At 52.7% G+C, this 20656-nt stretch overlaps 2 protein-coding genes across 3 annotated transcripts in view; both read right to left on the reverse strand.

The window, feature by feature from the left end:
• Positions 1 to 6577: 6577 nt before the first annotated feature.
• LOC139155610 (DLA class II histocompatibility antigen, DR-1 beta chain-like) lies at positions 6578 to 12078 on the reverse strand. The gene is made up of 6 exons (XM_070730810.1): positions 11919 to 12078; positions 10553 to 10825; positions 7905 to 8186; positions 7632 to 7745; positions 7417 to 7440; positions 6578 to 6959 (listed from the first exon to the last, which is right to left on the reverse strand). The coding sequence occupies exons 1-6, from the start codon at positions 12001 to 12003 to the stop codon at positions 6946 to 6948; spliced, it is 792 nt and encodes a 263-aa protein (XP_070586911.1). The 5' UTR covers positions 12004 to 12078; the 3' UTR covers positions 6578 to 6945.
• Positions 12079 to 14811: 2733 nt separating this feature from the next.
• LOC139155611 (DLA class II histocompatibility antigen, DR-1 beta chain-like) overlaps positions 14812 to 20656 on the reverse strand; it is a 39929-nt gene continuing 34084 nt past the window's right edge. The window contains exons 1-6 of one of the 2 annotated variants that reach the window (XM_070730813.1): positions 20058 to 20237; positions 18745 to 19017; positions 16141 to 16422; positions 15875 to 15988; positions 15660 to 15683; positions 14812 to 15194 (exon numbers count right to left, since the gene is read on the reverse strand). In XM_070730813.1, the coding sequence (XP_070586914.1) occupies positions 15181 to 15194; positions 15660 to 15683; positions 15875 to 15988; positions 16141 to 16422; positions 18745 to 19017; positions 20058 to 20142 (792 nt within the window). In that variant the 5' untranslated portion in view covers positions 20143 to 20237 and the 3' untranslated portion in view covers positions 14812 to 15180. Of the gene's footprint in view, positions 15195 to 15659; positions 15684 to 15874; positions 15989 to 16140; positions 16423 to 18744; positions 19018 to 20057; positions 20238 to 20656 lie in introns of those variants that run through there. The other variant, XM_070730812.1, reaches the window with a different exon arrangement.

The raw sequence follows: 20656 nt of genomic DNA on the forward strand, positions 1-20656 counted from the left end.
TGGGAGTTGAAGTCCAGATATCTTCAAGTTGCCACGGTTGGGAAACACTGATCTAGTCTCTCTAGCTTGGGCAGGGGGTTCTTGAGGGAGGAGAGTTCAAATCCTCCAGAGAGGTTTTTCTTCCTCTCCACAAACGGTTCCTGGACAGGAAGGAGAGGAAGACGGAGAAAATGGCGGCTCTGGAGAGGCCGAGGTCTCTGTCTGACAGGGAGCCATTGAGAGGAGCCTTTCCTCCTCTTCCCATGCTCACTGCCCCCCCCTCCCTTCTCAGACGCGCTCCTCTTTCCCGCCCTTTCTGCAATCCTGGCACTGCCTCAAATCCACTAGGGGGCACCCTCTGCCGAGAAAAAGGAACTCCAGGGGCTTTCCCATTGGTCCACTGAACGTCACGGCAGGTTTAGCTGAGGCGGCGGCGAAGGAAATGACATAACAAACGCTTGGCGCTCTAGGACTTTGCACTCACTCCCCTTAACCGCTGGTGGCTCTGCAGGGGACGGAGAGGCTGGGGGGGTTGGGCATCCAGACGTGCCTGGGTGAGGAGCGACCCGTCAGGGATCCCAGCCGCCCTCTGCCTGCAGGGGAAAGCGGGGATGCCGGGAAGGCGGCAGGGATCCAGGGAAGAGGCCGAGGGGGGGGGGGGGGGAAGGAGGGTCGCCCTTAAGGAGACCCAGCAGGGGAGGAGAGAAGCCGGGTGAGGAGGAGGCAGGATTCGCACCGGGTTCCTGGTCGGAGCGGCCTCTCTACCTCTCCCTGCCCTGATTGGGGGGCCTCGGCCCTGTGCTGAGATGAGCCCCTTGGGGCTCCGGGCAGATTGGGTGAAGGTTGCTTAGTGGCTGAATTCCATTTTCTAATTCTTTGCCTTTGTTTTTCTGTCCATCTCAGATACAGAAACTTTAAGCCATTTATGGTCTTTGCACGGCAAAATTTTCTCCTGGGGGAGAAAAGTGGAATCACTTGCAGGGAAGGAAAAGGTGGATGCACGAGTTCTGACATCCATAATTCGCTCCCCCTCCTTTCTCATCTCTCTTTCCTTTCTCTCCCTCCCTCTTTCTCTCTATCCTTTCTATCACTCACTCTTTCCCTCCTTCATTTCCTCTTTCTCTCCCTCCCTCTTTCTATCCTTTCTATCTCTCACTCTTTATTTCAATCCCTCCTTCATTCCCTCTTTCTCTCCCTCCCTTTCTCTTTCCTTTCTCTCACTCTTTCTCTCCCTCCTTCATTTCCTCTTTCTCTCCCTCCCTTTCTCTTTCCTTTCTCTCACTCTTTCTCTCTCCTTTCTATCACTCACTCTTTCTCTCCCTCCTTCATTTCCTCTTTCTCTCCCTCTTTCTATCCTTTCTATCTCTCACTCTTTATTTCAATCCCTCCTTCATTCCCTCTTTCTCTCCCTCCCTTTCTCTTTCCTTTCTCTCACTTTTCTCTCCCTCCTTCATTTCCTCTTTCTCTCTTTCTATCCTTTCTATCTCTCACTCTTTATTTCTCCCCCTCCTTCATTCCCTCTTTCCCTCCCTTTCTCTCTTTTTCCTTTCTCTCTCCCCACCCCAAAACACAATTATCTCCTTCTGTCCATCCAGGAACTGATGGAGCCCTGGTGCCTGAAGTCCTAAGCCTGCTACAAGTTCATGGTGGCTGGCGCCACTAGCTACACTTTTGGCACAAGGAGATCCTTGTGCCAAAAGAGACGTCTAGAGAAGCGATGGAGGAAGAGTAAGTCCGAATCCGATCGAACACTTGTAAGAGCTTTTATTAAGACTTACAAAGTGGCGCTCAAGGCGGCAAGATGCGCGTACCCTGCCGCCTTGATTGCATCAGCGGAATCCCGCCCGGCTGCTCTGTTTAGGCTGACCCGCTCCCTTCTTAATCAGGGGGGAGTTGGGGAACCCTTGCAGGGCAGTGCTGAGGAATTTAACTTGTTTTTTGCTGATAAAGTCGCTCGGATCCGCTCGACTCCAATTGCATAGCAGTATCGGCTGACAATGAGTCAGTCGAGGCGACTGGGGCTAAACGTCTTTGTCCATCTGTCTGGGAGGAGTTTGACTTGGTGACACCTGATGAAGTGGACAAGGCCATTGGAGCTGTGAGTTCTGCCACCTGTTTACTGGATCCGTGTCCCTCTTGGTTGGTTTTGGCCAGTCGAGAGGTGACACGGAGCTGGGTCCAGGAGATTGTCACCGCCTCCTTGGGGAGGGGGTCCTTCCCGGCTCCTTATAAGGAGGCACTTGTGCGCCCCCTCCTGAAGAAGCCTTCCCTGGACCCAGCCGTGCTTAATAACTACCGTCCAGTCTCCAACCTTCCCTTTATGGGGAAGGTTGTTGAGAAGGTGGTGGCGCTCCAACTGCAGCGGTCCTTGGAAGAAGCAGATTATCTAGGCCCTCAGCAGTCTGGTTTCAGGCCTGGCTACAGCACGGAAATTGCTTTGGTCGCGTTGATGTATGATCTCTGGCGGGCCCGGGACAGGGGCTTGTCCTCTGTCATGGTGCTTCTTGACCTCTCAGCCGCTTTCGATACCATCGACCATGGTATCATTCTGCGCTGGCTGGAGGGGTTGGGAGTGGGAGGCACTGTTCTCCAGTGGTTCTCCTACCTCTCCGGTAGATCGCAGTCGGTGTTAGTGGGGGGGTCAGAGGTCGACCTCTAGGTTTCTCCCTTGTGGGGTACCTCAGGGGTCGGTCCTTTCCCCCTGCTATTTAATATCTACATGAAACCGCTGGGTGAGATCAACCAAGGGCATGGGGTGAGGTATCCTCAATATGTGGATGATACCCAGTTGTACATCTCCACCCCATGTCCAGTCAACGAAGCAGTGGAAGTGATGTGCCAGTGCCTGGAGGCTGTTGGGGTCTGGATGGGTGTCAACAAGCTCAAACTCAATCCTGAGAAGACGGAGTGGCTGTGGGTTTTGCCTCCCAAGGACAATTCCATCTGTCCGGCCTTTACCCTGGTGGGTGTTCTGTCTGGGACACTCCGGAAGCTATGACCAACCCAAAAAGATAAGCCAGACACACCGGTTGAATCCAAACACAGTTTTATAATGGTAAAGAGAAAAGGAGCCAACAGAAAATGTCCTTACAGATCAGGAAAACACTGGAACTCCAAATAGATACACGAAGGCAATTGTTCATACAGAAACACAGGATCCTTAATGCCAGACGAGGCTGTTGAGCCAACAGACACACACACCTCCCACCAGTCTTCAATACTGCTGGGCCATGAGCCAGGAACAAAAACGCTGAGAGAAAATGCAGATAACACCAACTCCCCTTGGATAACACTCCACGCTGCCAAAATGGTTCTCATGCCTTATAAACCCTTCCCTGCTAATGAGGACCACACCCAACCCCTTGATAATATCTACGCAGTTGATTTCTCCTTTGAGCTATGCGTCTCTGCCGCATACTAATGATAGCTTGTGCGTCATCATCCAGGGACTCCAGGGAATCACAGCTACTTACTTGAGATAGCCCTTCCCAAGGGCTCCCAGGCCTTGCATCACCTTCACTTTCGTGACTGCTGTCTGCACTGTCTGACTGCAAAGAACTCTCCTCTCCGCTCTCAGCATCCCCCAGGCATGGAGCCAGCAGAGACGCAGCTGGTCTTTGATCTGGCTCAGGCTGAACCACAACGGGGGGGGGAATTATTGACCCCCTCAGAGAGGGTTCGCAACTTGGGCGTCCTCCTCGATCCACAGCTAACATTGGAACACCATCTTTCGGCTGTGGCGAGGAGGGCGTTTGCCCATGTTCGCCTGGTGCACCAGTTGCGGCCCTATTTGGACAGGGATTCATTGCTCATAGTCGCTCATGCCGTCATCACCTCGAGGTTTGACTACTGCAACGCTCTCTACATGGGGCTACCTTTGAAAAGTGTTCGGAAACTTCAGATCGTGCAGAATGCGGCCGCGAGAGCCATCGTGGGGCTTCCTAGATTCGCCCACGTTTCTACAACACTCTGTGACCTGCACTGGCTGCCGATCGGTTTCTGGTCACAATTCAAAGTGTTGGTAATGACCTTTAAATCCTTTCATGGCATTGGACCAGAATACCTCCGGAACCACCTTCTACCGTACGAATCCCAGCAGCCAATAAGGTCCCACAGAGTTGGCCTTCTCCGGGTCCTTTCGACGAAACAATGTCGTTTGGCAGGCCCCAAGGGAACAGCTTTCTCCGTGGCGGACCTGGCTCTCTGGAATCAACTTCCCCCAGAGATTAGAACGGCCCCCACCCTCCTTGTCTTTTGCAAGTTACACAAGATCCACCTTTATCGCCAGGCATGGGGGAATTAAGACATCTCCGCCAGGCTTTCTTATATTTTATGTTTGGTATGTATGTGTTGTATGGTTTTCAAATTGTTGGGAGGTTTTAATATAATTTTATTATTAGATTTGTTCCATTATTATACTGTTTTTATTATTGTTGTGAGCTGCCCCAAATCTTCAGAGAGGGGCGGCATACCAATCTAATAAATTGAATTGAAAAAATTGAATTTATGGTTTCCACTCCACTCTAACCTTCCCCCCTCACTCTACTACATGCTTGCACTGTCTTGTAAATATATCTCTATGGTCAGGTCGCAATTAACTGACCAGTGTGTCAACTTTTGATGACTAAAAGGGGCAGGTACTCTGCAGACTATATAAACCTCTGCAGAGTAGGTGCCCCCCTGTTTGATCTTCGTTTGGCCTTGATGACCCTTCCTTTTTCACCTCCTTCTACCTCCTCCATTGTCCTCGGCTGAGGACACATGTGTGAGATGAAATCCCAAGCCATCCTCACACATGGGACCATCCAGAAGTTCTTAATATGGACCGGAATATAAACCTATCTGCCTGCGATCTGTAATTGCACGAAACAGCAGAATTGTAAGTAAAGATTGTGTTTTTCATCCTTATGAAGGAGTGGTCATTCATTGCAAACAAATGGGATTCTGAACCATGTTTTGAATTTCTTGCCATGCTAACTCCGCTGCAAATTAAGCCAGCTGAACTCTGCTAATACTAATAATAGTAATAGTCATCAAAATACCCAACAGATCTCTTGAGGGAGGCGAGTTCGAGGAGGGACTAAAACTTCCCCCTCCTTGTCTTGGAGGAGTTTCAGCCTATGTAGTAGCCCAGAGGCCTCCTGGTGGTCTCCCATCCTCAGGCTGGCCAGGCGGATCTCTCTCAGACGGGGGGGGGGGACTGGGCAGCTGCCAGCTGTTCAGGGCTGAGGATGAAACGCCAGATCAGGCAGGTATCAAGCCCCAAACCTCCTGGCTGCAGCAGGCAGACGTCCCACGGGGCCTGTATCCTGAGATGGCCTCAGTCCTTTCCTGGGGCGGGGGAGGGGGCTGGAGGGGTCAAACTCCCCCCTGGCCCAGCACCGGCCTCAGCAGGACAGAATGGGGTCCCCACCCGCAGCTGAAGGAGGAGGCAGAGTCTGAACGTGCCCCACAATTGTGCGCTTACACACACCCAGTCACACAAACTTGGCCCTGGATCTAGTGAGACTTATGAGATACCCATTACTCTCCTGATCAAAGCAGAACCTCTGGGCTCTTCATACCCCAAAACACACACACACACACAAAGCAGCAGCTCTTCTTCCTGCAACCCACAACAACTGCAGAGGCGCGTGGGCTTCGCTTCCCCAGCCTGAAGTGTTGGGCTCCTCCGAAGCGGAACTGAGGAACTGGCCAGGATCCAGCAGGCAACAAGCTTCCATTCTTCATCAGGGCAGCTCAGGGACTCCCCTCCTCCGCCCCATGGCTGAGTCTCCAGGTGGGGCAGCCCCTTCGTCCTGTGACTCTCTATGCCATTCAAAAGAATCCCTAAAAAGGGGGAGGGGGGCATTGGCTGAAAAAATGGGGCAGGGCCCTCCAGTTGGGAGGAAGAGAAATGGCTCAAATGGCTGGGTGAACGTAGGGGGAGTCTCGGGTGCCCCCAATGGCTCCCCACAATTGTCGAGGGAGGACCGTCCCTGCTGGCCTTCTGCTCCTCAAAGGGGCCTTGAGGGGGAGCAGAGCAAGGGGGTCCAGCCCCTCCCCCTCCCTGGATGTGCCCCCCCTCCTCCCACATCAGTTCTGTCTTTGGACCCGAAGTAGCCGGGATGGTTGATCCAGAGGCAGCGGAGGGAGGGGCCTCCTGTGGGGGTAGGGAAGAGGAGGAAGAGGAGGAAGAAACGGAGGATTCCAGGGTTTTCCTACATCTGAAGTTTCTTCTTTCACAGCAAAGCGAAGGGAAGGGAAGGGATTCGGAGGAAGAAGGATGGAGATGAAGCTGCTGTGGGTTCAAAGCCAGGAGACACGGGGGGGGGCTTGACTGACAGGTCTGCCCAGCATCCCTGGGGACAGTCTACATGGTCTCCACCCCTCCCTCACAGGAAAGAAAGTGGGGAGGGGTCTGTTCTCAGCAAGAGAAGGTCCACGCTGCCATTCTCCTCCTCCCCCCAACTTCCCATCTTCTGCCTCCATTTTTCAGAGTTTGCAAACAGGACAAAGAGTCATCAGCGACCAAAGAAATGAAAATAAATCCTTGTGCATCGGAGAGCAGGTGTCAGCTGCCACAGTCAGAATTTAAGAGAAATAAAACTCAGAGTCCTTTTCAAGGTTCAAAAGTGAATTTATCATAAACCAGAACTGAGAGCAGTCAAGGTGAAAGCAAAGACTGGAGAAAAAGGTGCGATACCTGCGTAGATCAAACCCCCTTTTGACCCCTCCCCCTCTGGAGATTGGCCAATCCCTAGTGTCCATGACCATCAGGTGGAGGCATCTTCCACCCACCTCCCATTTATGGAATGTCACTTCTAACGGTCTCCTTCAGGTCCCCTGGTTTCAAGGAAGAGGAAACTTATTCCACTGCACAGGGCCTCCTGCACCCTCCCCCCCATTACCCAAGACCCCTCCCCATAACTATTGGCAACCAAGCGTAGAAACGATGCAGAATTATAGCGAAGGTTGACAGCAGGATTAATTCACGAGTGCTGCAGGAAAAGAGAAGGGGAAGAAAATCAGAATATAAGGAGAAACTTTTACTGGAAATAACCTATTTTTCTTCCCTTTCAGCCCCCACAGGCAGAGAAAGACCGAGAGAGAATCCGCCCATTCCAGGGAGCAAAAGGCTGCGATTCTTCATGTGAACAAGGAAGATGGGGCTAAGATGGGGTGGCAGCAAAGGGGGGAGCCTGGGGTCACATGGCCAGAAATAGTGTGAATTGTCACAAGGAGAAGGGGGGGTCAGGAGGAACAGCTGGTCAAGGGTCCAACTAAGGAACCCAAAGGAGTCTGCAGGATCACCTGGGACCGGGAGGGGGGGCAGGGGGGTTAAGAGATATTGTTCAGGCAGGTTTTCTTTTAAAAAAGGAACAATTGAGAAATTAAAGAAAAATACCCATAATTTATAGGAGGGGCTGAGAAGAGGGAGGAAGAGGAGAAACTCACCTGCAGGTGGTTGGATGGGAATTGCTGGAAGGAGAAAAAGAGCCAATCAGGACCCTTAAATGGCTGGAAGACTCAGAGGGACCCCCCTCCCCATCGATAGCCCATAATAACCTGCAATATCTTCCCTTAATAAACCCTCCAAGAACAGAAGTTCTCCAAAATACTTCTCCCCACAACCCCTCCCCACAACCTCTCCTCCAGCCCCCCAGACTCACCTTTCTTGGCCTTCAGGTAGGAGAAGAGCCCCACAGCCAGGAAGGCCACTCCTATCACAGCCCCCATAATCCCCGTCCAGATTTTGGCCCTGGCAGAGCGGGAGGAACGGGGCTCTGGGGAAGGAGAAGGAGCCCCACCTGAGCAGGAGGATCGGGCCCACCTTCCCCCAGGAGGGTCCGTTCTGGCTCCCCCCACCACAGAGAGGGTCTCTCCCCCTTCTCAGGGCAGGATGGGGTACCCAGACCAAGAGGGGTGGGAGCGGAGGGACTTACCCCACTGGACGATGATGGGGGCCTCCAGGCTGGCGTGCTCCACCTTGCAAGTGTAGATGTCCCCCCGCTGGGGCTGGGTCTCCAGCATCACGTGGAGCTGGTAGGTCCAGTCTCCGTTCTGGAGCACCTCCCCAAAGGCCACGCCCTCCTTCTCCGGCTGGCCGTTCTTCAGCCACTGGACCTCGATCTCCACGGGGTAAAAGCCGGTCATTATGCAGAGGAGGATGGTGTTGGGGGAAGTTGGGTCCATCTTGGTGGGGGAGATGGTGACGGTGGGCTTGACTGGAGGGAGGGAGGAGAAGGAGGCACATGAGAGACACAGGAGGGCCCAGAACAGAAGACCCAGTTGGTTGGTTCAGGCCAAGACCCCTTTTCACTCCTGAAAAAAGTATTTTGTGTTTTGAGTCATCTTCCAAAGTAAATTGCAGCAAGAAATCAAAAGGGATCCTGAAAGGGGGGAGAATAATAATAATAATAATAATAATAATAATAATAATAATAATAATTTATTAGATTTGTATGCCGCCTCTCTCCGAAGACCCTCTCCTAAATCCTTTGTGATTGGGATCAGTTGCAGTCTCCATAAAAGAATTCCCGAAAGAGGCAAGTCTGACAGGGATAAATGCTGGAAACGCCCAGAGGTGGAAGGGACCTTCTGCCAGATGTGGTGGACGTGGAAAGAAATAATGCAGAAGACGGAAAGGACAGACGCAGCACGAGTCGGAGGATTCCTGGGATCTTGTTGAAAATGAAACCACACTTTTAATTTTGGTGTATTACCACAACATTTGTTCATTTGTTCAGTAAATTTATCTATTTATTAAATTTATTTGCCAAAGTGACCACGACTGACCCAAAGCATTACAAACACTCTCCGAACTGTGACTGGCAGATGCTCTTCAGGAGTCCAGGAGAATCTCCAGAATTGCCAACTGGGTCTCTGGGACAATGCAACTGCACCCAGAAGGAAGTTGGTTGAAGTCCCCCATGTTGTTGCCCCATGGACCCAAAGCCCTTTGGTCTTGCCAGGGTCCAGCCGAAGCCTCTGATCCCCCATTGATCCCCCCACAGCCTCAGCATCACCTGTGTCCCCAGAGGTGGAGACGCAAACTGATAACATCAGCATACGGAGGAAACCTCCAGCCCTGGTGATGGACGGCCTCACCCAGCGGCTTCACGCAGAGGTTGTGGAGGGGAGGAGAGAGGGCGGAGCCATGAAGATGATCAACCAAGATGGCAGAAAGGAAGAAAGGAAGAAGGAGCAAGAAGGGCAGAGAGGAGAGAAGAGAAGGGATCCAGAGGGGATCTTTTGGGGAAAGGGAAAGTGGGGGTAATTGGAGGCTCAGGAGATCAGGTGGGTCCCAGCATCTCAGCAGAGCCTTGCAGGGGATCCCTCTTGATCTCCTTCAGCAGTTGGATGGATCAATGGGGGGATTAGTGTGGATGAGCCCCCAAGAGGGTCCACAATTGACCCATTCCAGCCCAGAGTCCTTTGAGAACCATTTTGTTTCCTCTTGAGAGATTTTCTGTTTGACAGTAAATTCTGTCCTGCTCGAGAACAACCACTTTTGAGATGGTCATCTGTCCTTCCAACCTGGGATCTGGTCAGATTGCAGACCAATAACGGCATTTCAGGGGAGGGTTGTTGCATTTTTCAGGCTGATCCCATTTGCATCTGGGGACCTTAAAGGCCTTTGTGGAATTGCTAAGACAATGAAGGCAGTGGATTCACAAAGTGAAAACAGCTTTTTTTTAAAAAAAAAAACAGGAAATGCAAATTGTGGGTGAGAAAAAAAGTATTTTCAGAAGAAAAGGGAAGGGTCAGATTTTAAATCCCTGGAAATTCAAAAGCTTCAATTTAGCATTTTTACATTTTTATTTTTATAACCTATTCCACAAACCTCCTTATTTTCAAGACTGCAGTGTGAAGGTTTTGAGGTTGCAATTTGGTCACTTGGGACTTTGTGGAGATTTTAAGTGGATGGGAAAAATATATTTTCTTTCTTTCTTTTTAAATACCTACTTTCTCCCTCCGCCCCTCCAGGAATTCCATTTAATAGACAAATAAGAGGCCTCTGGATTTAAAACGGCAGGACTGCAAAGTACATTTTATGTTTCCCCATCATATTTTTATTTATTTCTTGTTATTTATTTATTTTTTATTGATCAGTTACTTATTAGATTATATATTTATTTATGTATTATTATTTATACTTTATTTATTGTAATTATTTAGTTTATTATTTATTCTATTCTTTATTGAGATTATTACTTTATTACTTATTTTACTTTATTTTATTATTTTTTATTTCATTTATAATTTTAAATTAAATTAATTTAAGTTATTTTATTATTTTTTGTTTCCGTTTCCATTTAATCAGTTTTTATGTATTTATTTCTAGGTTTAATTTGCTTATTTAATTTTATACATTGATTTATTTCACTTGGTGGCTTATTTATTGATTTAAAAGATGTTGCAGTGGAAATGAGTCGGAATGAAGAAGAAAAAGGCAGAGAAAGGAGACCACGAGTGGCTTCCGTGGATTCTCTTTGGAGATTCCTCTCAGAGGCCTGGATCCCCCTTGGAAAGGAAAGGGAAGGGGGGGCGGGACCCCGTCCCCCAAAATCTCCCCCCCCCCCAGACTCACCTCTCCGGCCAATCACAGAATTGCTCTGGGAAACCTCGTAGTTGTTCGGGCAGAAGGAATCCACAGAGGCCTTCGCGTCCTGCAGGATGAACTTGTCTCTGTTCCACTTGTCCGCCTCCACCTTCCCCAACTCCGTGACGGCCTCGTACTCCCCGCGGTCGCTGTCGAAGCGGACAAACTCCTGCCGGTCGTAGATGTGCCTCTCCAGGTATCTCACCCGCTGCGTCCCGTTCAGGAAGCGGCACTCGAACTTCACCTGGACCAGGAAATGGGCTGCGAAGGGGGGGAGGAGGAGGAGGAGGAGGGAGGCCGTCAGGAGGGATCCCAGGGCCCATCCTTCCCAGCCTCCGGTAGAGGAGGAGGAGGGTCCCACGGAAGGAGGGGAGGGGAGGAGAGACTGGTGCAGGACGCCCCCTGGAGGAGGGAAAGGGAACCCTCTCAGCCCTAGAGAGGGAGGGAGACTTGTTGTGGGGGGGGGGTCGGCGGAGGGGGAGGGGAGGAAGGTGGGGGGAAAGTCAGGCAGAAGCCCAACAGGTCCAGGAGATCGACTCTCTGCTGGATCGAAAGCGGCCTGAACAATGGGGGAGGGGCTGGGGGAACTTTCGAGACTGGAGGGAAGCTCATATCCACCCCTCCCCCTCTCTCTCTTCCATGTGGGGGAGGGGAGTATGGGGAGGGGGCACAAGGAGGACATCTAGGCTGACCCTCCAGGGGTCTGCCAGCCCTTCAACCCCCAACTTCCCTGGATCACCCCAACTTTTCTTATTGCCCCCCAAACTTCAGCCCAACTGCCAGCCTTCATCACACCCGTTTCCCCACCCCCAAAAGACCCCCTGCAGCCCCCCAAGAGTCTCAAAGGGAGGGTGTCCAGTCCCCCGCACAAGGGGGGGCAGTTTGGGGGGAGGAACTCAAAGCCCCCCAGATCCTCCTCTCTCCCAGGTCCCCATAGAGCCGGGGGAGCTATGGGGGGTTCCTGGCCTCCTCCCCAAATTCATGGTCCCCCCAGAAGGGACCGAACCTCCCCTCCTGCCTGACCCCCAAAGCCTCAATTTTGAGATTCAGAAGAAAAACGTTTTGGAAAAAGCCAAAACGCCTCAGTTTCCCTCTTTCGCTTTCGCTTCTCTTCCTCTTTCCCTGCAGCCCCCTCCGACCCAGACGCTGCGGTGGGGGGGGGGGGCAAGGGAGGGGCCCGGCTGCGACTCCCCCCTCGGCTACAATCGGGGAACGGGGGTCCCTCTCCATCCTCCAGCGGGGGGGGGGGCATGTGGGGAGGAAGGGAAGGAGACCACGCAGAGATTGAGGCTGTCGGGGGCTCTGGAGACCCATAAGCTTTCCCCCCTCCTCTCCCGCCCAGCCCCCTCCTTACCGGGGCTCTCCTTCCCCCCTTCGCTTCCGGGGATCCGGGCCAGCGCCCCCACCAGCAGCACCAGGGCGACCCCCACCAAAGCCATGGATGAGGCGGCTCCACCAGCGCCCCACCGAGAGAGGAGAGAGACGCGGAGGCTCCCAACCCAAGAGGCGGAATCGGTGGGTCTGGATTGGGGGGAGGAGTTTTCCTCGAACTTCGGCATTGGGCGTGTCCAGGAGGAGCAGGAGCACCAATGGGAATTCTCCCTTCTGCAGCGTCATCGGTCTCCGGGTAGAGTCTCCCTTGACTTCGCCCGATACAGGAGATAGTCCGAAGCCGAGAGAGGAGGGGAGGGAGGGGACGGGGGGAGGTTCTCAGTCTTGGGAGGGGGGCTGCATTCTATGGGGTTCCTTCGTGCCGGCTCCATCCTCCTCCCCCACTCTGCCTTTCTCTGGGCGCCTGGAGGGGCGGACTGGATGCCCTTTGAGTTCCCCCAGTGCCCAGAGGGCGCCCAGGCTGGAGCTGCGGAGACTCCCGAAGGGCCGAGTGGATCCGGAGCTGGTAGGGTCCTTCTGGGCTCCCCCCACCCGCTCAGCCTGGAAGGAGGGAGCCCCCAGCAGCTGTCCCGGGTGACAAGGGGGGAGGCGCCGCCCCATGGATGGCTGGAACTCGGGGGTCACCCCCTCCCCCCACCCCGAAGGGAAGGGAGTCTACGGAGAGAAGCGGCATACAAATCCAATAAATAAATAATAAATGAGTTCGAGGAGGGCCTGAAGCCTCCCCCTCCTTGTCTTGGAGCAGTTTCAGCCTCTGCAGTAGCCCAGATGCCTCCTGGTGGTCTCCCATCCTCAGGCTGGCCAGGCAGATCTCTCTCAACCAGGGGAGGTCAGGGGGGGCTGGGCAGCTACCAGCTGTTGAGGGCTGAGGATGAGACACCACATCAGGCAGGTATCAGAGCCCCAACCCTCTCCCGGCTGCAGCAGGCAGACGTCCCACAGGGCCTGTATCCTGAGAGGCCTCAGTCCTTTCCTGGGATGGGGGAGGGGACTGGAGGGGACAAATTTCGCCCTGGCCCAACACCGGCCTCAGCAGGACAGAACTGGGTCCCCACCTGCAGCTGAAGAAGGAGGCAGAGTCGAAACCTGCCCCACAATTGTGTGTCTGCACACACCCAGTCACACAAAATGGACCCCAGATCCAGAGAGACTCTGGTGGGACGCCCATTGCTCTCCTGATCAAAGCAGAACTTTCCATGTTTCCCCCTGCAAGATTTTGATTTTCTCTGAGTTCTCCCTGACAGCCCCACTACACACACCCACCCACACACACACACACACACACACAGAAGCTCTTCTTTCTGCAAGCCCCAACAGCTGAAGAGGCGCGTGGGCTTCGCTTCCCCAGCCTGAAGCGTTGGGCTCCTCCGAAGCGGAACTGAGGAACTGGCCAGGATCCAGCAGGCAACAAGCCTGGATTCCACATCAGGGCAGCTCAGGGACTCTCCTCCTCTGCCCCATGGCTGAGTGTCCAGGTGGGGCAGCCCCTTTGTCCTGTGATCCACTGGAAGGAGTCCTTGACTTACAACAGTTCATTTAGTGACTGAAGTTTCAATGACACTGAAAAAAGCATTTTTTTTTCATTCAGGAAGTCCACTCTGATGCCCCCCACCCCCAATTGGTGCATTTGTTGTTGTCCCTTCTGCAGGCTCTCTTGCAAGAGGAGGTGTTGCCAACTGGAGCCCAGATCTTCTCAGAGTTTCCAACAATTCCCGCAATCACAAACTGACCGATTCTTCCTGTGGGGACTCCAAGACCCCAAATGAGGGAGGGGAGGGGGAAATTCCACCTCAGGGATCGAGGCCACTGGAGTCCTGCAGAACCAGTCTGGATCAGCTCTGGAGGGGTCCAGGCTCGGTTGGGGGGCTGTCCAGGGATATCTAGGGGTGCTGGATAGAAGGAAGGGGTCTTCCACTCAGGACTGCACAATGGAGCCCCCCCTTCCCCCTCCCCTTGCAGAGCTGTCAAGCTTCTTCTGCACCAGGAATGGCTTCTGATGGATTTCCTAAAGGTCATCTAGTCCAACCCCCTGCTCAAGCCTTCACTATTTATACCATCAGGCAGGAGACTCTATACACCATTCGAAAGAGTCCCCAAAAAGGGGAGGGGGGCATTGGCTGAAAAAATGGGGCAGGACCCTCCAGTTGGGAGGAAGAGAAATGGCCCACATGGCTGGGTGAACGTAGAGGGAGTGTCGGGTGCCCCCAATGGCTCCCCACAATTGCCGAGGGAGGACCGTCCCTGCTGGCCTTCTGCTCCTCAAAGGGACCTTGAGGGGGAGCAGAGCACGGGGGTCCAGCCCCTCCCCCTCCCTGGATCTGCCCCCCACACACATGAGTTCTGGCTTTGGACCCGAAGTAGCCGGGATGGTTGATCCAGAGGCAGCGGAGGGAGGGGCCTCCTGTGGGGGCAGGGAAGGGGAGGAAGAGGAGGAAGAAACGAAGGATTCCAGGGTTTTCCTACATCTGAAGTTTATTCTCTCACAGCAAAGCGAAGGGAAGGGAAGGGATTCGGAGGAAGAAGGATGGAGATGAAGCTGCTGTGGGTTCAAAGCCAGGAGACACGAGGGGGCTTGACTGACAGGTCTGCCCAGCATCCCTGGGGACAGTCTCCATGGTCTCCACCCCTCCCTCACAGGAAAGAAAGTGGGGAGGGGTCTGTTCTCAGCAAGAGAAGGTCCACGCTGCCATTCTCCTCCCCCCCCCAACCTCCAACCTTCAGCCTCCATTTTTCAGAGTTTGCAAACAGGACAAAGAATCATCAGCGACCAAAGAAATGAAAATAAATCCTTGTGCATCGGAGAGCAGGTGTCAGCTGCCACAGTCAGAATTTAAGAGAAATAAAACTCAGAGACCTTTTCAAGGTTCAAAAGTGAATTTATCATAAACCAGGACTGACAGCAGTCAAGGTGAAAGCAAAGACTGGAGAAAAAGGTGCGATACCTGCGTAGATCAAACCCCCTTGTGACCCCCCCCCCCTCTGGAGATTGTCCAATCCCTAGTGTCCCTGACCATCAGGTGGAGGCATCTTCCACCCACCTCCCATTTATGGAATGTCACTTCTAACGGTCTCCTTCAGGTCCCCTGGTTTCAAGGAAGAGGAAACTTATTCCACTTCACAGGGCCTCCTGCCCACTCCCCCCCATTACCCAAGACCCCTCCCCATAACTATTGGCAACCAAGCGTAGAAACGATGCAGAATTATAGCGAAGGTTGACAGCAGGATTAATTCACGAGTGCTGCAGGAAAAGAGAAGGGGAAGAAAATCAGAATATAAGGAAAAACTTTTACTGCAAATAACCTATTTTTCTTCCCTTTCAGCCCCCACAGGCAGAGAAAGACAGAGAGAGAATCCGCCCATTCCAGGGAGCAAAAGGCTGCGATTCTTCATGTGAACAAGGAATATGGGGCTAAGATGGGGGGGGGGGCAGCAAAGGGGGGAGCCTGGGGTCACATGGCCAGAAATTGTGTGAACTGTCACAAGGAGAAGGGGGGAGGGTCAGGAGGAACAGCCGGTCAAGGGTCCAACTAAGGAACCCAAAGGAGTCTGCAGGATCACCTGGGACCGGGAGGGGGGGCAGGGGGGGTGAAGAGATATTGTTCAGGCAGGTTTTCTTTTAAACAAGGAACAATTGAGAAATTAAAGAAAAATACCCATAATTTATAGGAGGGGCTGAGAAGAGGGAGGAAGAGGAGAAACTCACCTGCAGGTGGTTGGATGGGAATTGCTGGAAGGAGAAAAAGAGCCAATCAGGACCCTTCATGGGCTGGAGGACTCAGAGGTTCCCCCTCCCCATCGATAGCCCATAATAACTTGCAATATCTTCCCTTAATAAACCCTCCAAGAACAGAAGTTTCCCCAAAATACTTTTCCCCACAACCTCTCCCCACAACTTTTACTCCAGCCCCCCAGACTCACCTTTCTTGGCCTTCAGGTAGGAGAAGAGCCCCACAGCCAGGAAGGCCACTCCTATCACAGCCCCCATAATCCCCGTCCAGATTTTGGCCCTGGCAGAGCGGGAGGAACGGCGCTCTGGGGAAGGAGAAGGAGCCTCACCTGAGCAGGAGGATCGGGCCCACCTTCCCCCAGGAGGGTCCATTCTGGCTCCCCCCACCACAGAGAGGGTCTCTCCCCCTTCTCAGGGCAGGACGGGTTCCAGGAAGGGTGGGAGCGGAGGGACTTACCCCACTGGACGGTGATGGGGGCCTCCAGGCTGGCGTGCTCCACCTTGCAAGTGTAGATGTCCCCCCTCTGGGGTTGGGTCTCCAGCATTACCTGGAGCTGGTAGGTCCAGTCTCCGTTCTGGAGCTCCTCCCCAAAGGCCACGCCCTCCTTCTCTGGCTGGCCGTTCTTCAGCCACTGGACCTCGATCTCCACGGGGTAGAAGCCCGTCATTATGCAGAGGAGGATGGTGTTGGGGGAAGTTGGGTCCATCTTGGTGGGGGAGATGGTGACGGTGGGCTTGGCTGGAGGGAGGGAGGAGAAGGAGGCACATGAGAGACACAGGAGGGACCAGAACAGAAGACCCAGTTGGTTGGTTCAGGCCAAGATCCCTTTTCACGCCTGAAAAAAATATTTTGTGTTTTGAGTCATCTTCCAAAGTAGATTGAAGCAAGAAATGAAAAGGGGGGGGGGATAATAATAGTAATAATAATAATTATTAATTAGATTTGTATGCCGCCCCTCCCCAAAGACCCTCTCCTAAATCCTTTGTGATTGGGATCAGTTGCAGTCTCCATAAAAGAATTCCTGAAAAAGGCAAGTCTGACCGGGATAAATGCTGGAAACGCCCAGAGGTGGAAGGAACCTTCTGCCAGATGTGGTGGACGTGGAAAGAAATAACGCAGGAGATTGAAAGGACAGACGCAGCACCAGTCGGGTGATTCCTGGAATCTTGTTGAAAATGAAACCACACTTTTAATTTTGGTGTATTACCACAACATTTGTTCATTTGTTTAGTAAATGTATCTATTTATTAAATTTATTTGCCAAAGTGACCACGACTGACCCAAAGCCTTATGAACACTCTCCGAACCTTGACTGGCAGATGCTCTTCAGGAGTCCAGGAGAATCTCCAGAATTGCCAACTGGGTCTCTGGGACAATGCAACTCCACCCAGAAGGAAGTTGGTTGAAGTCCACCCATGTTGTTGCTCCATGGACCCAAAGCCCTTTGGTCTTGCCAGGGTCCAGCCGAAGCCTCTGATCCCCCATTGATCCACCCACAGCCTCAGAATCACCTGTGTCCCCAGAGGTGGAGATGTGAACAGATATCATCAGCATACGGAGGAGACCTCCAGCCCTAGTGATGGACGGCCTCACCCAGCGGCTTCACGCAGAGGTTGTGGAGGGGAGGAGAGAGGGCGGAACCATGAAGATGATCAACCAAGATGGCAGAAAGAAAGAAAGCAAGAAGAAGCAAGAGGGGCGGAGAGGAGAGGAGAGAAGAGAGAAGGGATCCAGAGGGGATCTTTTGGGGAAAGGGAAAGTGAGGGTAGTTGGAGGCTCAGGAGATCACGTGGGTCCCAGGATCTCAGCAGAGCCTTGCAGGGGATCCCTCTTGATCTCCTTCAGCAATTGGATGGATCAATGGGGGGGGGGGGTTAGTGTGGATGAGCCCCCAAGAGGGTCCACAATTGACCCATTCCAGCCCAGAGTCCTTTGAGAACCATTTTGTTTCCTCTTGAGAGATTTTCTGATTGACAGTAAATTCTGTCCTGCTCAAGAACAACCACTTTTGAAATGGTCATCTGTCCTTCCAACCTGGGATCTGGTCAGATTGCAGACCAATAACAGCATTTCAGGTGGGGGTTGTTGCATTTTCCAGGCTGATCCCATTTGCATCTGGGGACCTTAAAGGCCTTTGTGGGAATTGCTAAGACAATGAAGGCAGTGGATTCACAAAGTGAAAACAGCATTTTTTTTAAAAAACAGGAAATGCAAATTGTGGGTGAGAAAAAAAGTCTTTTAAGAAGAAAAGGGAAGGGTCAGATTTTAAATCCGTGGAAATTCAAAAGCTTCAATTTAGCATTTTTACATTTTTATTTTTATAACCTATTCCACAAACCTCCTTATTTTCAAGACTGTGGTGTGAAGGTTTTGAGGTTCCAATTTGGTCACATGGGAGTTTGTGGAGATTTTAAGTGGATGGGAAAAATATATTTTCTTTCTTTCTTTTTAAATCCCTACTTTCTCCCTCCGCCCCTCCAGGAATTCAATTTAATAGGCAAATAAGAGGCCTCTCGATTTAAAACGGCAGGACTGCAAAGTACATTTTATGTTGCCCTTTAATATTTTTATTTATTTCTTGTTATTTATTTATTTTTTATTTATCAATTATTTATTAGATTATATATTTATTGATTTATTATTGTTTATACTTTATTTATTGTAATTATTTAGTTTATTTGTTATTCTATTCTTTATTTAGATTATTATTTTATTATTGATTTATTTTACTTTACTTTATTATTTTTTATTTCATTTATTATTTTAAATTTAATTAATTTAAGTTATTTTATTATTTTTATTTCAGTTTCCATTTAATCAGCTTTATTTATGTATAGGTTTAATTTGCTTATTTAATTTTATCCATTGATTTATTTTGCTTAGTTGCTTCTTTATTGGCGTGGAAGTGACTCGGAATGCAGAAGAAAAAGGCAGAGAAAGGAGACCACAAGGGGCTTCCATGGATTCTCTTTGGAGATTCCTCTCAGAGGCCTGGACCCCCTTGGAAAGGGAAGGGGGGCGGGGTCCCCTCCCCCAAAATCTACCCCCCCCCAGACTCACCTCTCCGGCCAATCACACGGCCCCTCTGGAAAACCCCGTAGTTGTTCCGGCAGAAGTAATCCACAGCGGCCTTCGCGTCCTGCAGGATGAACTTGTCTCTGTTCCACGCGTCCGCAGTCACCTTCCCAAACTCCGTGAGGGCCTCGAACTCCCCGCGGTCGCTGTCGAAGCGGACAATTTCCTGCCGGTCGTAGAAGTATCTGTACAGGTATCTCACCCGCTGCGTCCCGTTGAGGAAGCGGCACTCGACCTTCCCCTGGAGCAGGAAATGGGCTGCGAAGGGGGAGGAAGAGGAGGAGGAAGGCCGTCAGGAGGGACCCCAGGGCCCATCGTTCCCAGCCGCTGGTAGAGGAGGAGGAGGGTCCCAAGGAAAGAGGGGAGGGGACACTGGTGGGAGACGCCCCCTGGAGGAGGGAAAGGGAACCCTCTCAGCCCTAGAGAGGGAGGGAGACTTCTTGAGGGCGGGGTGTCTGCAGAGGGGGGGGGGGAAGGGGGAGGGGAGGAAAAGGGGGGGGAAAGTCAGGCAGAAGCCCAACGGGTGCAGGAGATCGACTCTCTGCAGGGGAAGCTGGATCGAAGGATGGGGGAGGGGCTGAGGGAACTTTCGAGACTGGAGGGAAACTCAAATGCACCCCTCCCCCCTCTCTCTTCCATGCGGGGGAGGGGGCACAAGGAGGACATCTAGACTGACCCTCCAGGAGTCTCACAGTCCTTCATCCTCCACCTTCCATGGGTCGCTCCAACTTTTCTTCTACCCCCCCCCCCGAAACCTTAGTCCACCTTTGAGGGATTCTCGGGGGGCCCACCAGTTTCTCCCCCCCCAAAGACCCCCTGAAGCCCCTCCCAAGTTCCTCTCAAAGGGAGCCCCCCAGATCCTCCTCCCTCCCTTCCAGCTCCCCATAGGGGGGGGTTTCTTAGCCTCCTCCCCAAATTCACGCCCCCCCCCCAGAAGGGATCGAACCTCCCCTCCTGCCTGACCCCCAAAGCCTCAATTTTGAGATTCAGAAGAAAAACGTTTTGGAAAAAGTCAAAATGCCTCAGTTTCCCTCTTTCGCTTTCGCTTCTCTTCCTCTTTCCCTGCTGCCCCCTCCGACCCAGACGCTGCGGGGGGGTGCGAGGGAGGGGACCGGCTGCGACTTTCCCCCCCCCTCGGCTACACTCGGGGAACGGGGGTGCCTCTCCATCCTCCTGTGGGGAGGAAGGGAAGCAGATCACGCAGAGATCGAGGCTGACGGAGGCTCTGGAGACCCATAAGCTTTCTCTCCTCCCCCAACTGCTGGGGTCCTTCCCACCCCCCTCCTCCCCCTCCTTACCGGGGCTTTCCTTCCCCCCTCCGCTTCCGGAGATCCGGGCCAGCGCCCCCACCAGCAGCACCAGGGCGACCCCCACCAAAGCCATGGATGAGGCGGCTCCACCAGCGCTCGACCGAGAGAGGAGAGAGACGCGGAGGCTCCCAGCCCCACAGGCGGAATCGGTGGGTCTGGATTGAGGGGGGAGGAGTTTTCCTCCGACTTCGGCATTGGGCGTGTCCAGAAGGAGCAAGAGGACCAATGGGAATTCTCCCTTCTGCAGCGTTATCGGTCTCCGGGTAGAGTCTCCCTTGACTTCGCCCGATACAGGAGATAGTCCGAAGCCGAGGGAGGAGCGGAGGGAGGGGGAGGGGGACGTGCTCAGTCTTGGGGGGGGGGGCTGCATTCTAGGGGGCTCCTTCATGCGGCTCCATAACCCTCCCCCACTCTCTCTTTCTCTGGGCGCCTGGAGGGGCGGACTGGATGTCCTTTGAGTTCCCCCAGTGCCCAGAGGGCGCCCAGGCTGGAGCTGCGGAGACTCCCGAAGGGTCGAGTGGATCCGGAGCTGGTAGGGTCCTTCTGGGCTCCCCCCACCCGCTCAGCCTGGAAGGAGGGAGCCCCCC

Source organism: Erythrolamprus reginae, unplaced genomic scaffold (assembly GCF_031021105.1).
Source record: "Erythrolamprus reginae isolate rEryReg1 unplaced genomic scaffold, rEryReg1.hap1 H_33, whole genome shotgun sequence".
Classification (NCBI taxonomy): domain Eukaryota; kingdom Metazoa; phylum Chordata; class Lepidosauria; order Squamata; family Dipsadidae; genus Erythrolamprus; species Erythrolamprus reginae.

Bases quoted from the DNA above. Each gene is read 5' to 3' on its own strand.
- LOC139155610 (XM_070730810.1), bottom strand. From the start codon at position 12,003: ATGGCTTTGGTGGGGGTCGCCCTGGTGCTGCTGGTGGGGGCGCTGGCC. The intron at 10,826-11,918 runs GTAAGGAGGGGG...CCCCCTTCGCAG, and splicing joins AGGGGGGAAGGAGAGCCCCG to CCCATTTCCTGGTCCAGGTG. The intron at 7,746-7,904 runs GTAAGTCCCTCC...CTCCTTCCCCAG, and splicing joins CCCCATCATCGTCCAGTGGG to AGCCCCGTTCCTCCCGCTCT.